This window comes from Muscardinus avellanarius (assembly GCF_963383645.1).
Source record: "Muscardinus avellanarius genome assembly, chromosome: 2".
NCBI classification, from domain to species: Eukaryota; Metazoa; Chordata; class Mammalia; order Rodentia; family Gliridae; genus Muscardinus; species Muscardinus avellanarius.
The window spans coordinates 185482522-185503980 of NC_137787.1; the positions used below are offsets into that span (position 1 = coordinate 185482522).

The 21459-nt window shown below is 36.8% G+C and overlaps 1 protein-coding gene across 2 annotated transcripts in view; it reads left to right on the top strand.

Annotated features, from left to right (window-relative positions):
- Nucleotides 1–21459, top strand: part of GPC6 (glypican 6) — a gene marked incomplete at both ends in the record, with an annotated part of 1162580 nt that overhangs the window by 581768 nt on the left and 559353 nt on the right. For both annotated transcript variants that reach the window (XM_080689891.1, XM_080689892.1), the window contains one exon: nucleotides 2045–2436. In XM_080689891.1, coding sequence (XP_080546017.1) covers nucleotides 2045–2436 — 392 coding nt within the window. The remainder of the gene's footprint in view (nucleotides 1–2044; nucleotides 2437–21459) is intronic.

The following is a 21459-nucleotide window of genomic DNA, read 5'->3' on the forward strand; positions in this document are numbered from 1 at the left end:
AGTCCTTCTTAAATTTCATTGCTCAGGCCTTATTTGAAGCAAATATCAACTAATCATCATTAGTATACATACTATTTAATTATAACAGCAATTGCAAATGAAGTGGCTAAACCAACTGTTTCTGCAGCCAGCTTCTGCAAACACAGTAGCTCCTGTGGACTCTATGGAGAAAAACTCATCACTTTTCTCCCTCTCTGGCTTCAGAAAGAAACCCACAGGCTCTAGAAAGAGGAATCTTTTACAGAGTTTTTATTGTGAGTCCTTGAAATGTCCAGGACATGATCTGTCCTTGCATTTCTGAAAACGGAATAAATAGGAGCTTTGAAGAGGTGAAGTAGAATAACTCTGTTGTTGGAAACTTGGACTTATCGAATCAGATATATCATCTTTCCTTGGCATTCCCCACACCAACTCAGCTTTCCCCAAATGGGATAATATTGGGCTTTCTTTACTAGGCTTATCCGTGCCATGAGAAGTGTTCAGTGACCACCGGGCTAGCGTCTGCCCCATACCCATGATCAAATCAGAATGGTTAACAATTCTGTCTCCTTAAATATCTTTTCATAATTTTTTATTAACACCTTACAATCGTGCATATTTATGAGGTACAGTATGATATTTCAGTATGTACATATAATATGAACAGATCACACATAATACAAGTACACACTGTATGTACTGATCAAATCAGAGTTACCACATTTCCACCCCTTTATCAATTAGAGCACTATAGTAAAATACACTCTGATTTTACATCTGGGAAAAATAAAAATAAAAATATCACCTGTTTAGAGAGACTGCTGTGAGCCCCAGTGAGGTGGGCAGCCTCCAGTGGCTTGGACTTCAGTCTTGGTGTTTGATCTTGTCAGTAATCTCACACTCCCGAGTGTTGTAAGGGGATGCAAGAACTCCATTGTGGACATACACTTTTCATTTAGATTATCTTAACCAGAAAGCCCAATTGCCTTCAAGTTCTATAAATGATAGTTTATATTTATAATGATTATCCAAGATACTTCATGACTTTCTGATTCATGATGGCCACCTTAATTATGTTCATTATAGCTTTAGCATTAAGTGAATTTAATTGCATCATGAATCTCTGAACACTGTTAATTGATTGCTATATATAGGAACTAGAAAGAGTCCAAAATATTACATTAATTTGAACGTCCCATTTAAGAACTGTTCCAAATAAAAGCAATTTAATTGAATTTGGTATTACAACACATTTGTAAACAGGCTAGAGCAAATGTGTTTATCAGAATGCATTTATTATTATGTTAATGATGATACTTTGCATATTATATTTGCAACCTATTTTGATTTTAGTTTATGCTGAACCATAAGGTTTTCTGAAATTTCACAATACGTGATAAAAAAAATAAATTATTTCAGAGTGCTATTAAGTCCTAAGCTCCTAAAATGAATGGATGTTCTTTCAGATAGAAAGTATGGGGTTTTCTGATTCTTTTGTCTCACATAAAATCACAGGTGTAGATCAAATCTCCTTTAAAATATTGTTTTCCAGGCTAAATATTTTCCTTTAACTTCGTTTTGTAAAGATAGTTAATAGACGATGTTTCTTATTATGTCATATCAGATTGTCCTGACATTAGAGAGATAAATATATTAACTTGGCTAATATTGTGTCTTCACACTTCCTTTGTAGTCATTAAAAATTTGTGTGAATAAAAAAAGTATTGTTTTCAAACAGCACAGTGGCACATGCCTGTAATCTCAGCTACCCAGGATTCTGAGGAGGAGGATCACAAGTTCAAGGCCAGCCTGGGCAATTCTAGAGACCCTTCCTCAAAACAAAAATTAAAAGGGCTGGAAATGTAGCTTGTTGGTAGGGCATTTTCCTATTATGTGTGAGGCCCAGGATTCAATGCCCACTTAGAAAATTTACTTTTATTGTTCCATGCATAACTTAATTGTAGAATTCATTTTTCTACAAAACTACCCATTTGAAGGTGGTTGCGTTTAGGGTATGTATATATCTTGAGCTTTCTATACCTTAATTTTGACTGTTTTCTTCCAGAATTCTTCCGAGAGTTATTGGAGAATGCAGAGAAGTCCTTAAATGACATGTTTGTCCGGACGTATGGGATGCTGTACATGCAGAATTCAGAAGTGTTCCAGGACCTCTTCACAGAGCTGAAGAGATACTACACTGGGGGCAACGTGAATCTGGAAGAGATGCTCAATGACTTCTGGGCTCGGCTCCTAGAGCGAATGTTCCAGCTGATAAACCCGCAGTACCACTTCAGCGAGGACTACCTGGAATGCGTGAGCAAGTACACGGACCAGCTGAAGCCCTTTGGAGACGTCCCCCGGAAGCTGAAGATCCAGGTGACCCGTGCCTTCATCGCCGCCCGCACCTTCGTCCAGGGGCTGACCGTGGGCAGGGAGGTCGCAAACCGTGTTTCCAAGGTAAGTGAAGATCGACGTCTTTTTAATTGGGCTTTCTATTTCATTTGGCTTTAAAACTAATTTTTACCTAAACAAAAGCATTTTTTGAGTAATAATTTTTACTTGTGGTTCCTGTGCCTAGAGAAATCAACTCAATATCCAAGCTTAATTTGCCATTTATTGATTTTTCTTGTTTCATGTGAAAGAAGACAGGATTTCATGTAGTTCCAGGTGGTTTTTGGAAATAATGTCGATAATTGTCCACAATATAGCATGAGAAGTTTTCATCAGGAATGGTATGAAGACAAGTGTGTTGCAACTGTGTCACTTGATGTTTCTTGAGCAGAGTTATGATAAATACTCGGGGACCAGTCCATTCAAGACTCTGGTCTGCTAGGAAGTCAGTGACCATTTTAATTGGGCCTGCAAGAAAAGACAGATGACTCAGGACATCCGCACCTGTCCTTTAGCCCACATGTCAGAGTGGTGGGATGCCATAACAGTGACAGCAGAGCCCCTTGCTGGCCCTTGAAGAATTGCATGAGGGAGGACGAATGGATAGGAAGTATGGTTTATGTCTAGTAATTCCTCTCATTAACTAATTTCACTGGAATTCTATGTTATGCATTGGGTTGAACTTTTGAAAAAGCTATATCACTAATCCAGTCTGGGACCCTTTCTTAAGGATGTTGTCTCTAAACCGCCAATGGAATGGATAGTTCTTCACTACTGTCCTTAAGCATTGGATATTCTCTGTGCAGAGGCTGTCTGCCATTGTTTAAGTTCTTTCTTGACCTTTAATAGCTCATACGAGGTGGGTTTGCCCATTTATGAGGTCAGCCCTACAAAGAAGCTGGAAGATTACTGCTATAAGAAGGAAAGCAAAAACAATACACAAAACGAATCTGTTATTGAGTAACCTAAGGAAGGTCATGTTTGTTCAAAGAATATTGCCAAATAGTACTTTTTATTGCAGAGCTGTGCCAAAGAGCCATAATATTTTTTGTAACTATTGGTACTACAACGTTATATTTATTTTTCTACTTTTATCTCAATATTTACATCTTGGCAAAGGACCATGTTTACCCTTAAATATGCTTCTTTATGGCACAATTTGTCAAATTCATAGCTATCCATTTTTATATTCTCATTTCCTAACATGTTTATGTATGGAAAGGTTATTTTCAGAAGACCCCTAAAGGGATAATTCCAAGGGATTTAGCGACATAAATAGCATATAACTGTGATATTTATTTCCATGTTTTTCATGGATTATCAATAATGTTTTATATACCAAAAGAACTAGATCCCTAAAGTGGATTCAATAAGGAATTAGCCAAGTCTAATAGCAAGAAGAAATATGATCACCTGAGATTGATCTGTCAGCTATAAATAAATATAAAAATGTATATAAATACATATAAGCTTCATATTTTTGATCAGTAGACTTTATCTTTTAAAATCTTATACAACTTATTTTGGTTAAACTAAAAATCAGTTTTTTTACGGAGGTTTCGTATTGATGCCTTTGCTTTTGAAGAATGAACAAAACTCAGCTCACTTTTGAGAAACATGACGTGGGAAATTCAAAGCATGAGTTGATATTTGCAACATTTCTGGTCATTTGTGTTCATTTTGCCAGAGTATGAATATCACTTGGATGCATATATCAGGATCTGGGGAGTTCCAGTGAGATAAAAGAATTTATATTTCTGGAAAAGTGTCTAAAGCTACAGAAGAGGTTGCTGCTAACCCTCCAGCTTCTCAGAGGGAGGTGTTAGCCACTGTCCCAGACAAGGCCTCTCATCCATCCTTCCCGGAATGTCTTATTCTGAGGCCTTTGTCTACCAAAATCTAACATGCTCCTCTTTGCGGTGAAGGTTTACATTATGGACCAACCATCAGTAGAGTATGATCTTTTTTTCTTCTCTAGAACTTGGAGGGATGTACTCTAAAGCACTATAATCCCCCACCTTCTAAGATTCTTGTATTTCAAGCATATTAACTATTGTTGTGGGGTGTAGTCTGTGAACCATGCAACCAGGAAAGCTAATTGCTCTGTGCAGATCTTGGTTTGATTGACCGGAGTTTCATTAGCTCTAATCAACTACAACCATAAATCCCATGATGACATCTGGCCATTGGCTTTTGAAGAAATAGATAGATGGGTAGATAGATTAAAAGAAGCTCAGAAAGTATTTCTAAAATAATTTATGACTCAAGGATTTCATTGTTTTACTAATGAATTTTCTCACCAAATGATTACCAGATGGTCAATAATGGAGAAACTAGAAATGGATCTGCTGGTGCTGTGATGATTTCCAGCCACCTAAGTATGCTTTGCAATAAGGATACAAAATTATGAAAACTAACTTTATATTAACAGGAAAGGAAAGAATTTTGTTTAGGGTCTTAGTCCCTCACAAACCTGCAGCCTCCATGTGCTCTATTAATTGTGGGATTTGGCATAGGTGAAATGATATAGGAAGAATTAGAGAATTTAAGGCGCAATTCTCAATTAGAGATCAACAAACTAGTTCATCTCTTTCATCATTGTGTTCCCTTCAGTCTCTCTCTTCATGTACAGCAACTACTTAAATCTTTGAAGACATCATTAATAGCTCCTAATTAATTGTTTTGACTGGAAATTTTACCTCTTTGGCAAAACACAGCAGTTTGACACAAATGTTTTGACATAATATTATAGGGAATTTCCTTATGAAAAAAATGGAGGGCTAATTTGTAAACACCAACAGAGTTATTTCTAATACCTACTCTTGCCATTTTTATGGAGGCAGATTATGTCTTTTGTTAGCCTTTGAAAAGGGCAGATTCTCTTAACTATGTCCAAGCTCTGACTCTGAATCATGGTATAATTCCAGAGTGAATATCTGTTGAGTGGGTCTGAATTAATTTCTGTGTGATTTCATATTTTGGGACATGAGAAATGTTGGCAAAATGGGGGATATTAGGAACTTCCAGACTTTGTTTTCGAAGTATAAATTGATGTGTTTATTTTAAATATGAGTTTAAAAATGCCTGCATTTTTGAAGAAATACATATCCTAAAACTGTAGTTCTTCCCCCTGGAGAATGTAGTACACTTTGTACAAGTAGACATATAGAAGAATCTTTATAGAAGCATTATTTACTCTAACATGAAATGTAGAAATATCACTAACATCTCATATGCGTAATTGATGGTCTCTTCACATTGTTAAATCCTAGGAAGCATTAAAGAAGTGAACTACAGCCTCAAGGGTGAATCATAGAAACCTCATTGAAGGATACATACTCATATCATCAAAGGCTATGTACTAGTTATGTACAGTTTAGAAAAGGCACAACACACTAATATGTGATCTGTGAATCAAAATATGTGTGGCAAAACTCTGATGAAAATTTAGAGAAGGATAAACGCAAACATAAAATATCTCTGGGAATGAGATTTGGAAGTGAAATCAAGGAAAGGTACGTAGGAGTTTCCAAAGTTATTGATAGCATACTATTTCTTACTTTCATTCCTGCATATGTATGTTAATGGGAGTACGTGCATGCATGTGCATTGCTGAAGTTTGAACCCAAGGTCTTATGCATGTTTAGCAAGCACTCTTATCACTAGACTACACTCCCAGTCCTTTATTTTATTTTAGACAGAGTCTTGCTAAATTTTGGAGGTTGGACTCACATTTATAATTTTCATGCCCCAACTTCCTGATTACAAGCACACACCACCCTGCCCAGCTTGTAAGATATTTGTTCTTTAATTAAAGAAATTAAGACTGGGAAAGTCTTTACTTTTATTCTTCCATGATTCCTTTCACCTGTGTGGCTGTGATCATTCCTGAGCTGCCCTCTGTTGTTTATAAGATTTACTGCTATTTTTAGACTTGCTAACTAGTTAAAAGCAAAGCTCTTAAACAAGCATAGAAAACAAACTTGTATAATGTAGTAGCCTTTTCAAGAATGATTCAGACTATTATTTATCATTGTCCCTTATTAAAACACCATTCGCATTCTTTTATACACACCCATTAGTGAGTAGAAAGAGAAATGCCAACAGCCTCTCTGAAGCCTTTTCAGACACTGTGAAGAACAGAGAGAGGCCCTCATTAGGAGATCTTAACAGGTAGTCTGCTTAAGCCAGGCTTCAATTATTCATCATGGAGGCAAATGCGGAAATGACTTTAGTGCCTTTACTGGTCTATCATGATGTCATTTACACAAAGAAGACATGACTTTCATTAAATAAAAGTGATTTCTAGGAAGGAAAGCTGTAACTGTGTCAAGAGCAGTCACTCCAACTATGCGAGTCGTTTCGTTGATTTCAAATTGGATAGCTCGCAGGGCTGGGATCCAGAGAACTTGAACTGTTGACAGTAATGTCATCTATCTATTCTTGCCATCTTTCTTTCTTTCCTTCCTTCTTTCTTTCTTTCTTTCTCTCTTTCTTTCTTTCTTTCTTTCTTTCTTTTCTCCCTTGTGTATCATGACTTTGAAAGGGAAGTATAGCTTTTATTCTTTATAAATAACATATTTTCTCAAAAGACAACTATGTGTGGTATATAGACTGGTGTTTTTGCATAAAAAGCCTCTTATTATTATTATTATTATTTTTTTTTTTTTGGTGGTACTAGGGGTGGAACCCAGTGGCTTTCTACCTCCGTGCTATACTCCCAGACCTTTTTTATATTTTATTTGGAAACAGGGTCTCACTAAGTTGCTGAAAGCCTCACTAAGTAGCTGAGGCTGGCTTAGAACCCGTGCGATCCTCCTGTCTCAGCCTCCCAAGCGCGGGGATTACAAGCGTGCGCCACCACGCCCGGCAAAAGCCTCCTAAGTGATTCATCCACCTGAGCAAACAGCCATGAATGAACAATGTTTGCCTCAAGAGCAATAAACAAAACCAATTTTCAATAAATATACTCAATGCCCTATTAAGGTCTAAAGACATTTATCATCAAATTTGATGATGTGAAGGCTATAAAATATCTCCATTCAAGGCATTCTCTGATCACAATAGAAAAACTGTTCTGAAGACTTTACTGTGGGTTTAATTCACAGGAGATATGATATTCTATTTAGTTGTTTGCTTTGGGGCAAGATTTAAGGTGTAATGCAAAACCACCTGTTATAATGATTGCCTGAATTATTGGTTTCATGCTTTCTGTGGTGATTTTTTTTTAAATTGGGGCTAATTTTTTTGGAGTGATCCAGAAATGAAAGGGACCACATGAAGGCCTTAGGTGAATGAAACCTGCTTATAGTTCTTCTGTGGTTAGTGTGTTTTTTTTCTATAATTGATGCTTATTCATTGTCAATGACCTCAATAATACATACTGTTAGGAAAATTAGGTAAGCTTTTGAGATTATCAATAATGCTTTTATGTTTACAACTTTTAAGTCAACATAAATGATTTATGCTCGCTGCCCTATGCTGGTGTTGTGGATGTTGTATTATATTTGGAAAGTACTTTGCAGCTGATGAATAAGTAATTGCATGATAAAAATAGTAAGAAAATGATATTAGTTCTATGAAACCATAATAACAAAATAGCTTATTATTATAGTTCACTGAAATATGTATGAAGTTTGCCCCAGTCCAGGTACTGTGTTAAGCTCTGAAGCTCACAAGAGTAGAAAGAAATCCAGGTGTCAGAAAAAGAAAATAATATTTTCCCTTCTAGAATTATACTGTGGGTCTCAGTTGAGTTTACAGAATTAAGACAGAAGACCTCATTTTTATTAAGTTAATCTAATAGCTTTGATTAAATAAAAAATCCTTATTGGCTTTAAGACTTTTCTGTAACGTGTATAGCCTAAGTTTATACATTTGGAAGATGATTGAGTTAGAAAGAGTATGGAAACCAAAGGCAATGAAGCCATTTATTTCTAACCCATTGAAAGCCATTTGTATAGTTTTCTTCTTGTTCCTTTGCAGCTTGAATCTGTTTTCAATAACTTTTTTTGGTGGGGAGGGGGAGTACTGGGAATGGAACCCAGGGCCATTCTATCTTCCATGCTACACCCCCAGCCCTATTTTTTATTCTTTATTTTGAAACAGAGTCTCACTGAGTTGCAAAGAGGGTCTCCCTAAGTAGCTGAGACTGTCCGCGAACCATGATCCTCGTGTCTCAGCCTCCCAAATGCTGGGAATACAAGTGTGCGCCACCATGCCTGGCTTTAATAATTTTTAAGTCACATTATTTTAATTTAAAGTTGTGCTACTACTGGAATTCATTAAAATAAGCACCTTTTCCCTCTCTGAACCCTATTTTTGAGTTTCATTTATATTGAAGAGAGAAGCAAAGGGGCTGGTGAACCTTGCCTAAATGTACTATGAGCAGAAGTGGGGGAACCACAGTTCTTCTTGTACTGTATTTACCAGGTATAATCTTCTGCCCCTTTGTTTTGAGATGGGTAGTTATAATACTCTGCCATTCATCTGACCCAGATGTTGCTCTTTGTAGGAGGGTCATTGTGGAGAATTAGCTCAGTCTTAATCAGTCAACATTTGTTCAGTATGTTTTATCTTTCAAGTTTTGTTGGTAAGAGCCAAGCAAAAACAAATAATGTCAATAGATGAGAGAATTATGCAAAAATACTTTAGAAATAGAGAGGACTGGCACCTGGCTTAGTCTCAGGGTACAAGTAAGCCTTAAAGGGTATAGTTGTTTGAATTGCATGTAGAGCATGTGTGGGTATTGGGGAGGTGGCAGGATACTCATCATGGTGAATGACACTTCAATTGAGCACCCTGTAGAGGTGAGAGAGCCCATGTTGTGTGCAGGGAGCTGCAAGCATTTGGCATCCCTGAGGCATAACGTGCAAAGCAAGAAACAGGAGGAGATAAAGGGAGAGACCTAAGCAGAGCCTTCATTAAAACTGTGAATCTGAGCTGGGCCTGGTGGCACAATCCAGTAATCTCAGTGGTTGGGAGGTTGAGACAAGAGGACCACAGGTTTGAGGATAGCCTCAGAAAATAGTGAGGCTCTCAGTCACCTAGTGAGACCCTCTTTCAAAATAAAAACAAAAAATAGGGCCGGAGGTGTAGTTTGAAGGTAGAATGCTCCTGAGTCGAATCTCTAGTACCACACACACACACACACACACACACACACACACACCTGATTTTTTGAATGTCTATTCTGTTCTCATAACTAAGAAATAAACTTTCTTTGGCTAGAAGCTTTACAGTACTTTTAAGAAACGAACATATGTGGTACACCTTGCATGTACTGGCACTGTTCTGTGACAAATGGAGAATATAGCAATGAATGTTATTGCTCTTGAGAAAATTGTGGTTCTATCCAGAAGAGTTGATGTGTAAAAATTTCAAATGTAGTGCAAGTAATCAGGATAATGATGGAAGTGTGGCTAGAATACTACATGACCCAAGAGAAATGCATGTTTCTCTTTGTGTTGTAGAATGAGAGAAGGCAACTTAGAGTTGGCAGTAGTCAGACTTGGTAGTCAGACTTGGTGTTCAGAAATGGATAGGGTCTTTCAAGAGAAAGAAAGTGGGTGTGTCTTTCTTGCTAGGGGCCAAGGGCATGGTGTTTTGGTAATATGGCCCATATTTACTGGGCCCTAGATAGTCCAAATTTAAGAATTTGAGGGGTTTGCATAGGCAAGGGTGACCTGCCAAGATTTTTCAAGAGACAAAAATGTAATCAAGATTTTCCCTTGAGGAAGATGATCCACAGAGTTGATGAGCTGTTTAGCAGGAGACTGAGGATGGTGCTGGGATAAGAAGATGTTCTTGATCAGGTGAGAGATGATGAGACCCCAGTCAAAAAAGCATGGAGCAGGTTAGAGAATACTCTGGAGAGGCGTGGATCCTTCAGCCAAGTAAGTTAAGGGCTGTCTTTTCCAGTTCTAGCCCTAGTGTCAAGCATGGTGTCTGGTACGTGACTTGTTCCTGTTTAATAGCAGCTATCTACTTACTGATGGATTCGAGACTTACCAAGATATAAATATTGTTAAAGGATAATAACACTTAGTTGGAGAAAGAAGAGAACAGGATCAGAGGTACTATCAGGGAGCATGCATATATAAAGAGGATTCAGAAAGAGGAGAGAATACGAAGAGACATAAAAGTATGTTTTCTTTAAAGTCGAGGGAGAGAGAATTTAAGCAACAGGGTATAATCAGCAGCATCAATTGTCACAGATGATGGAATGGGCAGAGGAACTAGACCTTGGATTTGATCACTAGGATTCTACTAACCTCAGCAAGCATAACTCTACTGGACTAGTTTAATTGGTTAAAGTTAACTCACCTGTCCCTGTACATTTTAAAACACAATTCACAGAGCCAAAATTCAGCCTATAGACAGGGACCTGTCCATTCTGCCACAGGCTAAGTAGAAAAATAAAAAGTGTTAAGAAATTTTTACAACAATTTCACCTTGCCACCAAGCCCAAGGCTTTCAAGTGTTGTTGAACTCGTGCATTAAATCTATGACAGGACCTGCATATTGGCTATGCTCCATAGGTTCAGGTGTCTATTCATAACATATTTTTGAAAAAAAATCACTGTGTGTGGTAGCACACACTTGTAATCTAAGCACACAGGAAGATTGCCATTCATGGACAGCCTCGACTACTCAGTGAGGCCCTTCGCAACTCAGTGACACCCTGTTTCAAAAATAAAAAAGACTAAAAACAAAATAGGGCCGGGAGTGTATCTTGGAAGCACAATGCCCCTAGGTTCATCCCCAGTACCACAAAAAAGAAAATCAAGTAAAGATAGTCCATATAATCTGAGACTCAAACATCGTTAGAGATATACTATTCTAGAATAATGCTAATAGTAGAAAATAATGAACATATTTTGATTGATCCTATTGGTGTGTTTCAGTTTTATAATTCCTGTAGTTTATTCCCCTTTACCCCTTTTTGTCCCTTTATTGCGAGTTTTTCACCCAGGTTTATGTACTATACATTTTCACCTAGGATGGGCTCCTCATAAACCCATTTTGATTGGCATGTCTACAGTTTATTGGTGCCCCCAAGTACAAGAATTCCTCTGGAGGCTTGGCTTGGAAAATGTGTGCTGCAAACAGACGAGAAGCTTCTGTTACTCATAGGAGACATCCACTGGGGAAATGTGCCAATTAAGGTACATTACATATTTTAAAAAAAAGAAAAAAAGGCCCAAAAAAGACATTGCATCTGTTCCTGGATATTTATCTCTGAATGCACTGTGCTCTTCCTACACTTTTGGAGAAACAAGGTTTCTAGGAAGCAGGTTTGCACAATATTTATATTGTAATTACACATAAAAAAGCAGGTTAAAAGTATAGGCAGGCCAGGTGTGGTGGTGCACACTTGTAATCCCCGGGCTTGGGAGGCGGGGCTTAAGAGACCCTGTTTCCAAATAAAAATATAAAAATAGGTCTGGGAGTGTAGCCCGGAGGTAGAAGGGTTTCCAGGGACCCCAGTACCACACAAAAAAGTACAGGCAGGAGGTACTGTATATTATAAAACTGAAGATGTATAACCCAACTACATAAGAATTCTGAGCCTAGGTATATACCATAAGAAAATTCTAGCACATTAGCCATCAGAATTATGCCCAAGGATGATCACTACAGCATCACTGATAACAGTGAAAAAGATGTAAAAGGGTATATGATATCATAGGCAGAACTTGAAAGGATTTATCTTTTATGGCCCCATATTCAGAGATTCAATGTTACAAGGACAGTGCCTGATACAATATCAGTGCACTGTAGATTTATGATCCAAGATATGCATCAAAAAGAGTTTTAATAAAGCTTGACAGATATATTACACTAATTGTGCTGACACAGAGAAGCAGGACTTAGGGAGAGAGTGTGATATGCTAGTATTTATTTTTAAAATGAGCTATTAGGTTTTGCAGATATTTGTTTGTAAGGAAGATAGGAGATGTATTACCCCACTGCATACATTTTCTCCGCTGTTATCTTTGTGATTACAAACAAAGGTTACTTTCTTTCCTGTGTGCACATTATACCTCTTCATCCTGATGAGTGATATTCAGCACAAACACAATGGATCAATCCCAGATGCTTAGAATCTAGTAATCATCCCTAACAATGTGGAAACTCTGCATTTTCTTGTGTCCCACTGGGATAGCCAAGAGTGAAAATGGACAGTTCAGGGTGTCAGTAATAGGATAATGGTGACCTTGATATTCATGGGTGAGTAAAGCTGTTGCTGAAATCAATAGATACTCCAAGTGAACACTAGGTGACATTTGTGTAACTTACATAAACAGATTTTGAATTCATTTCCACCCTTGCAGGATGTACCACGTGCCAAGGTCATATTTAATACTCTACCTTCTGTTCATTGTATCTGACCAACTCAAGAAGATGAACTTTTTCATGCTTATTTTGTGTAGGACTTTGGCCAGCAGAAATGTTCCTTCATTGGACATTTTTAACTGTCATAAATATACTAATTATGGAAACATTACTTCATATACTGTTCTTATAGGTACAAATATAAGTACTTCATAAAGAAACATATGCATTTATAGATAACAGGTGTTGAAACTTTTATTGGTTATTGGCTTTCTTAATACACATTCTCTTACTCAAAACATGTCAAGACAGTTTTTCAATTTTAATGGACAATATTTAGCAAGTACATGATTGTGTAAGGCTGTAAAAGCTAGCAGACAACCAAGCACAAGTCTTCATCCCCTTTCTTCTGAGAATTCCATAGCTGAAATTAGAGGCTGGGCCAAGGAGAATTCAACTGTGCTTGCAATAAAGAATTTTATTGAAAAGACGAAACTTATTATAACTTGCTACATTTGTAGACAGAAGATAACTATATAAAATATTTATGACACTATTTCCATAAAATATCTGAACTATCTATTTTGGAATGGGAGAAAACATACTCTGACATTTTGGCTAGGATAGCAGATAGATTTTAGATTGAAAATCTTTTTTTATTTGTGCAGGGTTTTTTTTAAGTGTTAACGTGATGATAGTTCCCCACCCCCACACCCAACACGAGAAACAGCCTGTAATGCTAAATACTTAATAAATTAGAAATGCTACACTCTCAGCCATCCAAGCCCTCCCTCTTGATCAATTTATAGTTGTCACTTGTACTGTGATTATGGGCAAAGAGAATAGGGGAAATGATATCTTAGGAATCACCCAAACCAAACTGACATTTTTTTTTCATTTCAAATTACCAAAAACATTGGAACATACTGTTACTCTAACTTATTTATATCACCTGGATATTTGCTTTTCCTTGGTGTTCAGAAAAATATTTTATATATTTTCATATATTGTTTCAAGTTATAAAGTCAATATATGCTAATACAAAAATGTTTTTGGAAAATACAGAAGAGTACAAAGAAGAAAATAAATCCTGAATTGCTCCTATACATAGAAACCTACTTTGGAAAGTTTCTAATGTGCTTCTGATATAATTTTATGTTATCGAATCATGTGGGATGTTTAATTTTGAATTGTTTATTTTTATTCTAGCATCATGTGCATTTTTCAACATCTGTGACATTTCTCTTAAAAGATAATTATCTCTTAAAATTTACTCTTTTGGTACTGAGGATTGAAACCATAGGTATTATTCCTCTAAGCTACATCCCCAGCCCTATTTTATTATGTATTTTGAAACAGGGCCTCACTAAGTTACCGCATGTGGGCTTTGAACCTGCTATCCTCCGGTCCCAGCCTCCCGAGTGCTGAGATTACAGGTGCCTGCCACCACACCTGGCTAGACATTCTTAATAAAGAGAAGAAAATTATGTCTTCAGTAGTGTGTGTGTGTGTGTGTGTGTGTGTTGCTGGGAATTGAAATCAGGGACATTCTAACTCTGAGCTATACACCTAGCCCTATTTTGATTTTCATTTTGAAACAGGGTCTTGCTAGGTTGATGAGAATCTTGCTACTTGCTGTGGCTGTCCTTGAACCTGTGATCCTCGGGTCTCAGCCTCCTAAGTACTACAGGTGTGGGCCACCATCCCCAGCTCTATGTTTTGTCTTAACTTATTTGTACTCTGAATTCCAGAATACATGGAACATTCATGAATCCCTTATTAAGTATTTAACTCTTACTTTTATTGATTGATTTATATGTTCCAGACAGTTGCATGACTTAGATTGAGGTCTCCCACCAAAAAAAAAAAAAAAAAAAAAAAAGTGGCTGGAAACAGAATGTGGAGGTGAGAATAGACTGATAGAAGAATATTTACTAGAAATTCAGGGACTTTAATTTCTATTGGGTCAAGAATCTGGATCTAAACTAGATTACAAATTGGTGGACCTTGGTCCAAACTGGCCCCCAAAATGTTTTATTTGGCATGAATTATTTAAGATCTCACTTAATACTTTAAAATTGGAAGACATGACATAAATTGTGGGTTTCTATAATTTCTTGGAACATAGGACAACCTCAAGCCTACAGCAGCACAGTAAAAATCAGCTGGAGTTCATTAATGTCTCGTTTGAAATTCTTTTAGTTTGAGAATCCGTGTCCCCGTTCCGTGCAGGTCTGACCACTCCAGTCCTGGGCCTAATCCTATGAAGCTAATGTTAGTTGCCATCTATTACAACACTTGGCTCTTTTATTTATAACAGAGAAATCTTTCCATGTCTATTTTTTTTTTACCAAAACTAAAAAAAAAAAAAAAAAAAAAAAAAATAAAAGTCAGATAGGGCCATGATTCTTTGTTGTTGTTTTAAGTAATTCTCCAAAATCGATGCTCTAAACCTTCTTTTGGGGATCCTATGGTTTTCTTTTTTAAAATATCATTTTGAATAAGTCACTCTCCTGTTCATAAATCCTGGCAGTTAGATAATCTGGAATATTTACAAGCGCTTGGTATTTTGTAGGCCTGGACTTGAAATGTTAGGTCCTTATCCACAAGCAAAAGATGAATCTGAAATCAGTAGCTTAACCTTTGAACTTTCCATCCACCACTCCCTCAGTCTGTTGCCCTCAACGTTAGTGTCAATTCAGTGCTGTTTTATTCAAGCAAATTTATTTTTCTTGCCCCCTAGGAGAATTTTTGTGACAGTTTCGCTGTCATTTTCCTTAACTTTCAGGTTTTACTCTTCTCTGACTCTTAAACCATGTTCTTCCATCCTTCAAAACTTGATAGACCTATTGAAATTAGACTACCAGAGTAAGGATTGAACCTAGATTGCATATCTATGCTTATAGTGTAGCACAGCAGCCAAAACGTAACATCAGTCTAAGTGTCCATCAACAGATGAATGGATTACAAAATTATGGGATAGATACATCATGGAATCATACTTAATCATAAAGAAGAACAAAATTATGTCTTTTGCAGGGAAATGGATAGAACCAGAAACTATCAAGCTAAGTGAGATTAGTCATTCATACACACATAAAAAAAGAAAGAAACCAGATATTTTCCCTCCTCTGTGGAAGCTAGGCAGAAATTGGGACACCAAAAGAACTCTAGACAAAGGAGAAGAAATCCTAGTGGAGTGATGGAAATACCTAATGGAGGGAAGTGGTAGGGGGAGGGAGACTTGATAAAGGAAACCTTTCAATGGACATAATGTACTTAGCACAAAATTATCAGTGCCAATCCCAATGTCCTGCAAGGGGAGGGCGAGGGAAAGGCGCGGGAGCTGGGGAGAGGCTCACAGCGCACTGGGTGCATGTATGTCTCTATCGAGCTTCATCGTGAGGTATGATTACAATGCATCAATAACAAAAATTAAATAGACCTGAAAAAAAATATTGCTAGAATCTACTGACCGCCATTTCTAGTAAGTCTTTCCAGGAAGCTACTTATAGCCTAATCAGTATTCCACTTGAGCTCTTTTTAGAACCTCTGCACTAAGATCTCAAGGCATAGCTGCCTCCTGGTTTCAGACATCCATGTATGGTGGGCCACATTGTCTGGAAGCTCATAAACTGGTACTCAAGAGAGGACCATGCCACCACCACTAGTAGTCCTCAGACAAGCACTGGTGCAATTTGGGTGTCGTAGATATAGAATAAATATGACTGTTGATACATTTAATTTTCCTCTATTTTAGCCTCATCGTTGTTGGGATTGTTGGGTTGTAATGTAATGTTGGTTGTAATGTCTCCCTCTTTATTGTAAATGAAACCCTTAGTATCTTATAGCTTCAGAAAAGGGTGTAACATGAGCCCTTCTAAAATCCTACCTCCTCATAAAGGAGATGAAATTAAATATTCAGTGCATGTAGTTACTCAACCAAACAGCAGCTCCGTTTTAGGTTTATGAGAACCAAAAAGCAGCTCCTGTTTTAGATTTATTGGTACAGAGACAGTATAGACAAAGGAACTCTTAATGACTAAATATAGGCTAGGAAACCCCACATTCTCCCTTAGCTCTCAACTACATGTTGCTCAAGGTTTGCCGAAGAGGAATGAATCTTCATTTTTAACTCTAGGTATCGAAGATCACTATAGCTGTATCATCTATCTATATGTAGTTACACATATCCGTAATGTTTCCATAGTTACCATAGCAGCTATATCTTCCCTCACATTTTTCCTGATGCTTTAGAATTCAAATCATCTCTCCAGAAGCTGACTGACTACCTGATTACAGCTTTAGTTCAGAGACTTATTAATGGAGAGAAGTATAGACTAATAGTTTCCTAGTCTTCATGAATTATTTTAAGTTTCCTAAGTGTGATTAACTAAGAGAGAAAGATGTACCAGAATGTTGAAACCTTGGGAACATTTTTACTGCGCATTATAAGAATTATTATTTAGAAGGGAAAGAAATAAAGGGAAAAGCAACTAATCTCTTTTGTAAAATGCTCACATCGCACATTTACAATTAAGCTGTTCTGATTTCTGTAATTAAAATAATTTCCTTTGAGAGACTTTAATCGTTCATGCCCACGAGTAAAAAAAAAAAAAAAAAGAAAAAAAAGGCTGTTGTCACGAATGAGCGATTGAAAGAAAGGTCTTATTCAGATGCACTGGTTCCTTTGAGAAATCTTTGAAAATGAGCAAGGCATGTAAAAGACAATCTAAAGGGTAGACCGGGGTTGTTTTAGCAATGTATGGGATGTATAGCTCCTACATTTATCCATCTCTCCATTCAGCAAACATTTATTGAGCACTAACTCTGACAGGTGCAATGGGTACAATGATGAATAAATCCTAGCTCTGTCCTAGAGGAATTCTTATATTAAAATGGGCACCAGAAAAATGAATAGAAGACAATGACAAGTACCTCCCGTCAAAGGATTATCTATGGACCAAGGCAGGTATTTATGCATCATAAGAATTCAGGTGAATATTGATACAGGCTCAGTCTACAGAGTCCCTATCACCTTCGATCATCTCATCTTATTATGGTATTTCACATCAATAGAAGCATAAGTTGTAAAGAATGTATAAAAGTTCAGTGTGTATTGATTGAGAAAGGAAACCTACATAAAAATCAGTTAATAGGTATTGATTTCTCACAAACTATATGCTACTATCACTATATATACTTTACTACTGTGTTATTATACATGCATATAAATGAATATATTTTATACCATGAATATAATTTGAAAATAAACTGGGGAAAAAGGAAAAAGAGGAGAATCTTGATATATTCCAGAGTTCATAGAACAGGAATAGGAGCTACCTGAGATTAAATTTTAACTTTGATCCTAAGTAGCTGACTAAGTAACTTCATTTCTTCTCTCTCAATTACCAGGACTACATTTGTTTGGGTCAGAAGAACTAAGGTACATATTCATGACTATATGTCTGGTCATTTAGAACTGATTTGGGTAGCCACGTAACCTGCTAGCAATTAGTCTGGAAGGTAATGGTGATGGGCCATGACCTGAATGAGTCTTTGAGTATGGCTCTGGGATCTTTGGAGATACTTCTTCTGGCTGTCATTCTTGTAATTGAAACAAATTCTAATTGAAACAAATTCTAATTTGGAGTGACACCACTTATTTTAATAATAACTGGGAATTCTTCTATTCAAAAATCACTTCAAATGTCAAATTCCAGCCAGGCATGGTGGTGCACGCTTATAATCCCAATACTTGGGAGGCTGACACAGAAAGATTGCAGGTTCATGACTAGCCTCAACTACTTAGCGAGGCCCTCCACAAGTTAGTGAGACCCTGTTTCAAAATAAAGAAAAGAAAATAGGGCTGAGGGTATAATTTGTAATTAGAATGCCTCTCTCTAGGTTCAATCCCCAATACCGCAAAAAAAAAAAAAAAAAAAAAAATCAAACTCCAAAGGCACCATTGAACAGTAGGATATCTGTATGTAATGGGTTTCCATAGGCTCCAGGATCGAACCTCTCCTTTCAGAGGAGTCAAATACTTAACCATCTACTGTGCTGCTGTTTCTTCTACAATTTATAATTTTGATTCGGGCACTTGCAATGTATTAGGTCTTAATTTATATCACTGCCAGAGACAGTAGATATTCTGGTAAAGAAATGGCATGTGTAATGTTCTCCATTGAATTCTACTTTTGATTGGCATGTGTGTCCTAGGAAAATTGGCCTGGCACCTTGCTGGAAGGCACGGTGCCATCTAACAGTTGGAGAGGAATTTAGGCTGAGGAGTGATCACAGTGGATGTTAGCTGGGAGGATGCAGGAATGAAGTGTTGGCTTGATGGTGCAGAGAAAAATAAGTACTCTTAGGAAAAAAATCTTCTGCCTTGTGTGCAAGTTTCCACTAGCTGTAACCTTTCAAACATTAACTCAGGAAGATCGGCGCTCTCTTTTGCTAACTTGGAGGAACAATGTTTAAATTTTAATTGCTTACTAAAGTTGAATGATGGCATCATGTTTTTATTTACTTCATGGTTTGGGAAATCAATAGATTTCACAGGTTGATTTAGTATATAAAAACAGCCAACAGACTTTGGTGCGTAGAATGGGAGGATACAGGATATGAATCTTCTGCCCCATTTCACTTGGTGACAATCTCTTGTTTATTGAGTTTCCATTATTTCATCTGCAAAGTGGGGGTGCCTGGAAGTGGAGATGAATACCCACACTGGGTTCTAACAATAGTAACAAGGACAGACATGCGGAAAATGTGTTTGGTAAGCGAAATAAGAGTACTATCATTAACATCATTGACTGATAAGATGGTTTTCAAAATATATTTCAAAGTTGGTATTTATAGAAATCAAATAGGGCAATATCAACTTTAGGAACTATTCTACTTTTGAATATGGTGACCATAACTTACTGGATACTATATCCAGTATAACACTGCCGTAGGTATTGCCAACAAAGACAAACACATGGGATTTCATGTTTTCTAATGTTTTTAGGTAGATGCACAGGTCCTTGAGGAAATTCAGCCTTTAGAGACTACCCATCAGGTATACACAGGGTTGAATGGCCCTGCAGTTTTACTTGTATCTATATCCCAATATGCAAAGTAAGAAAAAATGAGGATTGATCATTTTGTAAAAAAGAATTTGGTCTTTAAAAAAATAAAGTCAGTAGACTACACATTCCTGTTCTTTTTTTTAATGCTCCCTCCAAAATATCTGTAATATTATTGTTCTGGATCATCAAATAAAACCAAAATAACTTTTTCAAACAATTTCACAATTATTTCTGAAAAATTTTAAGACTTAGCGAGCCATGGTCTAATATTTTGGAGTAAATACAACCGGGGTTAGTTGGCCAGGCCCCGGATGAACAACAACAACAATTTAAAAAAACAAACTCCAGAACTTAAATGCTGCCAGTGATTTCTAAAGCAGAGTCCTGCAGGATAAGGTTAAAGGAGAAAACTTTCTTATTCATCAATCTCTCCACCTGTCCAATTAATAGCTGAAAAGCATTGGAAAGAGGCTTCCTTCCCACAAACGCTCGGGTCCTGTGCCCGTGTTTTTATTTTTGCTCATACAAGAGAACAGGCTGCTTCCTTTTCTTACACTTTTATTGTTCCCTGGGTGTTGACTTCAAAATTGTATTTCTTCTCTGTTGAATCTTCCGAATGGCTATGATCCAGGTTCCAACTTAGATGGATATTTCACTCCCTTTCTCATAGTGGTTAGAATGGTACACACAAGAAAAGTAGCTTTTGTACTTATTAAGGTTTACTTCAGTATGAAATTTTGTTTCTAATCTTAGTATTTCATCTCTTTTTGCTTTATTCAAGCAACAGATATGTCAGTTTCAAGGGGATCAAGTGGCGATTTAAAATCCAGTTGAAAAGATAATTACAAATTTTTTTTTTCTGGAGAAATTCCGAAGACACTGTTCTATTTTTTACTATCTGTTGCCTCTTCTGACTTCGTAATAAGCAATGAAAAAAACAGTTTTATGTAGGAACCAAAATATGGTGTAAGGATAAAATATTTACATGATAGAAATTGTTTAAAAATTCATCCATTCTTTTTGGGTATAATTCTAGTAAGTTATAGGTAACTTCTCTATTTCTCTACAGATCATCTCTTCTTGGTAAATTGAATGGGTGTGCACAAGTTCTTACCACCAAAATTCTAAAAGAACCATTTAATTTATAAGCCATGTAAAACAATACCTTACCATTATTTTACCATTTTTAACCACACATTTTATTACCTTTCAAAAAATCACTAAATAAGCCTTACAAAGCCATTTGCAAGTCTGTCACTTTTTTTGTGTGGTGAAGGCCATTGAACTCAGGAACATTCTCATTCTACCTCTGAGCTACACCCTCAGCCCAGTTTTATTTTTGAAACAGGGTCTCACTAAGTTACCGAGGGTCTCGCTAAGTTGCTGAGTTGGTCACAAACCTGTGATCCTTCTGTCTTAGTCTACTAAGTACTGAGATTACAGGTGTGGGCCAAAATATTTTACATTCAGGATGAATTGTTCTAATAGACCTTTCTATAAAATGTCTGATTACTATATTTTCACTCCTAGAATTTTTAGTTGAGATGGAATCTTTAAATTTTACAGTGTGTGTGTGTGTGTGTGTGTGTGTGTGTGTGTGTGTGTGTGTGTGTTGCTGAGGAATGAATTCAGAAGCATTCTTTTACACCACCAGCCCTATTTTATTTTTTACTTG